The sequence below is a fragment of the Ctenocephalides felis genome, unplaced genomic scaffold, assembly GCF_003426905.1.
Source record: "Ctenocephalides felis isolate EL2017-DRISC unplaced genomic scaffold, ASM342690v1 CF-g0.4_SCAFFOLD_03572, whole genome shotgun sequence".
Lineage (NCBI taxonomy): Eukaryota > Metazoa > Arthropoda > Insecta > Siphonaptera > Pulicidae > Ctenocephalides > Ctenocephalides felis.
The window spans coordinates 18,530,058-18,536,057 of record NW_020539726.1 but is presented as its reverse complement, the minus strand read 5'-3'; the positions used below and the strand labels follow the sequence as shown (position 1 = coordinate 18,536,057).

The following is a 6,000-nucleotide window of genomic DNA, read 5'->3' as shown; positions in this document are numbered from 1 at the left end:
AAAAAAAATTTTTTATTTGAAAAAAAATTTTTTTTGAGAAAAAAATTTTTTTTTTGAAAACAAAAATTTTTTTGAAAAAAATCTTTTCTTCATTTTGACATATGTTGGAAATTCTGAACTTTTTTTCAAAGCATTCGCACTGCTTAAACTGCATAGAGACGACATGCGCGCCGCCGTCTAACGCATAAGCATTGGTACGGAACCCATAGAAATGTAAAAAAAATGTATACTTATTGTTAAAATCTCTATAAAATATCTGATAATTTGATGTGCATAAGTCTAATGATCATTTTTGATCGCCAAATGGCATTTTTGATGAAATCAAATGAAATTTTTGATGAGATCAAATGAAAATTTGATCGGGTTTTCACCTTGTCAATATAAGTAAAATGTTTTTTGAATTATTAAAATCGGACGCTCCGTTCTCTTAAAAAATGAGTTACCGTTTTCGGCACTTTTTGCCCCGTATCTTCGGAACGGCTAGACCTCCCTGCGCCAAAAAATAATCAGCACGTCTCCTTATTAATACGAATCGAATGTTTTTTTAATTATTCAAATCGGTTGATCCGTGTTCCCGAAATCGTCGACGAAAATTTGTATCCGCACATACATACACACACACGTACATACATACATACACACACACACACACATACACACACACACATACACACACACACACATACATCCATTTTTTCTAAGGTATGCCAAAATGTTCAGAAACCTTTGAAACGTAAAGATATATAAAAATTTTCATTTTCGATTTTTTTGCGATTACTATAACTTGCCCTACGGGAAGTAAAAAATTTACACTTAGATACTAATTATTTAACATATCGTGTCGAAAAAACTAATCATAGAAAGTCCCTAACGAGTTTCATCAAATGCCTTAAACGGTTCAGCAGTATCAGAAAAATGTTGACAAAACGAAGCTGGTATGCCTTTTCCAAATTTGGTGTGAGACGATTCAAAATGACTTAAAACTTCGAAAAGCGTAAATAATGAAATACTATTTTCTGGTGAAGTTTCAAATTACTTCTTTGGGATATTTATAACAATAATATTCTTATTATTATTATAAATAATATTAATATTATAATTATTAAATGAGTTAAAACATTCAACTGCTATTTATTTTTCCACAGGTACTGTGGACAATTTAGGAACAGCTTATACAGACCGTGTGGTTGCCACAGGTTTGGGCAGTTATCTAGCAACACCGCTAATTCGAGAATATTTAAACCCGGACAAACCATACATGACTCAATTTGAAGCTGAAAGTTTAGTTGAGAAATGTATGCATGTCATGTTTTATAGAGATTCTCACAGCTCTGCTAATTATCAATTAGCAACAATTACTACAGACAAGAATATAAGGATTTATAGCGACATAGACATAGAGCAAGACTGGGATCTAGCAAATATAGTCTGAAAATAAAGAACTAATGTGAAGAAAGAGTCTAGAATAAAACAAAGAATCAGTTTACTCCATATATTTAAATGCATTTTTCTAATGCAGAATAATTTGCAATCCACATATGATTGCAAACTAAACATTGTTTAAGTATTATAAATATAATAAAATTATTGTCATTTGTGTATTATTTAATACATTTTAAGTTTGCAGACTGCTAGGTAAAGCACCGAATGGAATTGTGGACCAATCAATATCATCTGAAAAATATGTAATATTCGGAATATATATATTTTCTAAAAGAACAAAATAACTAAAATAATACTATTCAATTCGAATTTAAGCATATCAAATAGATTCAATTTCTATGTCTATTTAATATCAAGTAAACTGGTTCATAACATTGAGAAGATTTAGAAAAGAATTCAATGTTAAGGAAATTTATAAATTTATCAAATTGATGAAAACAGTTTGAAACAGAGAGAATAGAGAATGTTTATATAAACTCTCTTATAAATTAAAAAGAGAGGTAAAACTAGAAGATATAAAAACAATCTGTAACCTATTTACTGAATGCCAAAAGTACAGATTAAACTGATTTCTTGATACAATTTACTCTTATATAATTAATTGAAATAATTATTACTGTGGGGATTAGTGAGATATCAATATTATAATGATTCAAATCCCTGAACAAGTAATAGATATTCTTCATGGCAACTAATAGCAATATTTTATACTAATATTTTGCATAAATATTAAAGATATGCATTTGTTTCTAAATATATTACATAGACACTCACCATCAACTTCTCTCCAGATAGCATCAGGATTGTTTTCTTTTTTATTTCCAGTACCATTCACAGTCACTGTTTGCTCGGCATTGTCAACCTGATTTTTTATGTCATGTTCTAATTTAGCTTTTCTTACATCCTCAACAGTGTATATTTTTCTTTCAGTATTGTCTGGATTTAATGGAATATCAAGATCACAGCGTTTACTATTTACTAAGTTCTGTAGTCTGTCTATCGTACTAATGGCTTCTGGAGGCAATTTTTCTTCCATCAGATCTAATAAACTGAAAAATTAAAATTGAGATACTAATATATTGAAAATTTATGTTATAGAATATGACCTATCTTGTGTTACTTATTTTTAACTTCCCTAAGGAGAAGTAAACAAAGTAATTTAATTTATACAATTACAAATATTAAGGGTTTGAAAAATATCAATTGGAACAGCTCTGATCGATTTTTAATGAAAGCAAAAATTTTATTCTGAAAATAAACAGTTGAACATTTGACTAAAGAGCTGAATCTCATTTCTCATTAATTAAATTCATTATGAATACGTATCAGGAATTTAATGTAACTTGCCTCAAGGCAAAATGCTATTTACAACTAGTTTAATTTTGTATTTGTTAATAAAGTTTATAAATATTTATTGGTCTATTGAAAAATGGGTAGTTAGATATATCAATTTGACTGCTTACATTTTCCAGTATTTTCCATTCGGAACTCCAGAATTATTTAATAAAGTATATTTTAATGCATCCATGCTCAAAAAAAATTTATCTAAAGGAAGTTCCGGTCTGAACATAACAGGTGAAGTAATTTCCGGCAAACCTGCACTTGCTTCCATTATTGCCCTCTTTACTGTTGGTGGATTCGACTAAAAAAAAATTATTCAATATTAAAAATATATTTATATAAGAAGGGTAGATATAACATTTAGATACCAAAATATTACAAGTACTTTGTGATTTAAAATAGTACCCTAATTGTATTTATAATAGAGCTTGATATTATTCATAAATTATTTCCAGTTAAAATAATATTTTAAATACAATATGATCTATGTGGATTGTAATGAAATTAACTTACATAATTCGTCTCTGTAATTTTTTGTACAGATTTACACTTTGCGAGGCCATTCAAAACATATTCAAGCCATGTATATGCAAAGATTCCTCTATCAGACTTATCAGAACAAGACACATCAATTAATTTCTTGACCAAGCACGGCAGAGCATTTGCAACATGTAAGTGGTCCAGAAGTGGCATCCATAATTTCACATAATCTTTATAATAGGCATTCTCCTTGGGCAAAATATTTCTACTCAGGAAATTGTTACAGTTTAATAGACTATCCACATAGACATCAATGAATTTATTGTTCTCTTTGTACTTCTTGATGACTTGATTTATTCTCTTAATTACAATGAATAATAAAGATTTCAAGAAACAGCGTTCGGATACATATGTATTAGGATTCATTAATAAATTATCAACATCAGTTACCAAGTCTTTTTTCAATTTATGTATATTTATGTCACAGATTCGTTTAAACCTAAAAGTAAATTAGATTTAGGAACAAATTTTCTGCAGAAAGCCTAAATAATATAATCAGTTCAGAGCAATATTCACAATATTGATTTATAAATATTGTATTTCAAATTAAATATTCTTAAATATATATACTTTCAATCAATGTTCTTTAAAAAACATGAATTTTGAATAATGCCTTTATATTCATTATATGACAATAATTTTTAATTAGATAAGTAAGCTTGAAAATAGGAAATAATGAAGATAGTATTATTCAGAATTAATTCAAATTTATTATTATTAATTTCAAACCTGTATTCACCGATGTATATCACAACATTATCATAAATCAACAAGAATCTCTCCAAATATTGTTTGTAATTATTTTCTTCTGGTTCACTTATACTGTCTGTAATAATATAATCAATTATTTCTTCATTTTCTAATTTCCAATACATCTCATAAAGCCATTTTAATGCATATTGTGAGGCCTCTCTAAGCAAAGCTATAGGTGTTAATTCTGTACTATGAGCGACTGCATGGCGTATATTAATAATCCAATGTGGAATTTGTAAATTTTGAGCAGTATGATACAATGTATTATACTTTGTTGAGTCAGTTATTAAGTTGAGCCACCTGAAATAAATGAAATTTGTTATTAATTTCAAATTTAAATCATCAGTCATGATTTTTTTTCTTTAAAAAAAAGAATATAAATTAGCAAAATTCTAAGCACAAACTATTATATACATTGTAGTATATGTATTTTCATATATACATTATAGTTTGAGTAATTCTGAAATAATTTATTATTGTGCCACCAAAACATATTTTATACTGCTGTATAGGTCAGTGATTCCCAATGTGCAAACATAAACAATTTGTAAATTCTGGGGTACAGTTTAAAAATTGACTCAACACTGGCTATATAGAGAAACTGAAACCAAAAGCTCAAATGTAACCAAATGTATAAGAAATTGCTATGATTTATTGATGAAAAACAATAGACTTGATAAAACAAACATGGAGGCTTGAGATTAAAGCTAAATAAGTTAGAATTTAATACAAAATGCAATGTGCAGGAAGCATCAGTAATAAGATTGTTTTGAAAATTTACTTATAATTTTACAGTAATTATATAGTCATTTCTTCTTAAAACATATTTATATTTCTTCAGGAACAAAATATTTTTTTAAAATTCAAATTTTGTATGGATAGGGAATTATATCATTTTCGGAAGCCCTAAGATGTTTGGAAAATGTTGTGAATCACTGGTATTGCTGGAACATTAAAATAATGCACAGGATTACATTAAATTATGGGCCATAACCCACCTTAAGTTTTCCAAAAACATTATGCCCCCCTTTCACTTTGATAGATCTTTGATCTCATTAAAATTGTCTATTAGTTCTATTTATTTTTATTGGCAAAAGATAAGATAGATGCAAAAATTTAACAAAATTTGTGAAATACCAAAACTTAACCAATAGCAAATACTAACCGCATTATTGCCATAGAGTATACTGTTTGTTTTGTTCTATTACTTTGATTATCATTGTCAGGATTCTCATCATACAAAACTGCTTCAAGAATTTCCATCGTCCCTTGTATTCCTCCAGACAAATACGGTGTTCTAACTTTCCACATTTTCATATAATTCAAACCTTCCAATCGATTCACATATTCAGACGAGAACACTAAACTAAACACATGCCTCCATTCAGCACTAGAAAATTATTAGTTAATAATTAATAAATAACGCCATTTAAATATAAATAAAATTTGCTTTATACCTTGAATACCATGGAGAAACTTGTTTCACTAAATCTTTAGATGCCATTGTAAAAGTTAATTGAAGCGTAATCTTAATGATATATAAAAACTTATTTTATTGATAGAACTGCCTAAAATCACATTATAAAATATTAATATCCCTGATAAAAATTAAGGGATTGTGACAGAAATTATTACCGGCACGAACCGGCTTGTACAACAGCGAAGTTTGACGTTCTTTAAAGGGCAGGGCATGTTAGCAATGTAGCCAATATAGTAAAATTTGCATCTGTGATGTTGGCATTAATTTTAAGTAAACATGTATTGTGCCAGGGAAGTACAACCATTAAGCCATATATATAGCCATATATATAGCCATATAGCCATATATATATATATATATATATATATATATATATATATATATATATGTATATGGCTATATATATATATATATATATATTTATATTATATATATATATATAT

At 27.8% G+C, this 6,000-nt stretch overlaps 2 protein-coding genes across 3 annotated transcripts in view; both read right to left on the bottom strand.

Annotated features, from left to right (window-relative positions):
- LOC113388196 (valine--tRNA ligase) overlaps positions 1 to 6,000 on the bottom strand; it is a 33,695-nt gene that overhangs the window by 19,549 nt on the left and 8,146 nt on the right. The gene's annotated exons all lie outside the window — the stretch shown is intronic.
- LOC113387548 (pre-rRNA-processing protein las1-like) lies at positions 1,487 to 5,733 on the bottom strand. Of its 2 annotated transcripts, XM_026624880.1 has the most exons (8): positions 5,713 to 5,733; positions 5,535 to 5,645; positions 5,243 to 5,467; positions 4,054 to 4,377; positions 3,298 to 3,763; positions 2,907 to 3,085; positions 2,218 to 2,492; positions 1,487 to 1,674 (listed from the first exon to the last, which is right to left on the bottom strand). In XM_026624880.1, exons 2-8 carry the CDS (start codon positions 5,579 to 5,581, stop codon positions 1,616 to 1,618), a joined length of 1,575 nt encoding a protein of 524 aa, XP_026480665.1. In that variant the 5' UTR covers positions 5,582 to 5,645; positions 5,713 to 5,733; the 3' UTR covers positions 1,487 to 1,615. The 2 variants fall into 2 exon arrangements, with proteins under 2 accessions (XP_026480665.1, XP_026480664.1); XM_026624879.1 differs by lacking the exon at positions 5,713 to 5,733 and having other exon boundaries at positions 5,535 to 5,685.

Excerpts from the sequence above, each read along its gene's own strand:
- LOC113387548 (XM_026624880.1), bottom strand. The coding sequence starts at position 5,581 with ATGGCATCTAAAGATTTAGTGAAACAAGTTTCTCCATGGTATTCAAG. Across the intron at positions 4,378-5,242 it reads TACTCTATGGCAATAATGCG|GTGGCTCAACTTAATAACTG; the intron begins GTTAGTATTTGC and ends CATTTATTTCAG. Across the intron at positions 3,086-3,297 it reads AAATTACAGAGACGAATTAT|TCGAATCCACCAACAGTAAA; the intron begins GTAAGTTAATTT and ends ATTTTTTTTTAG.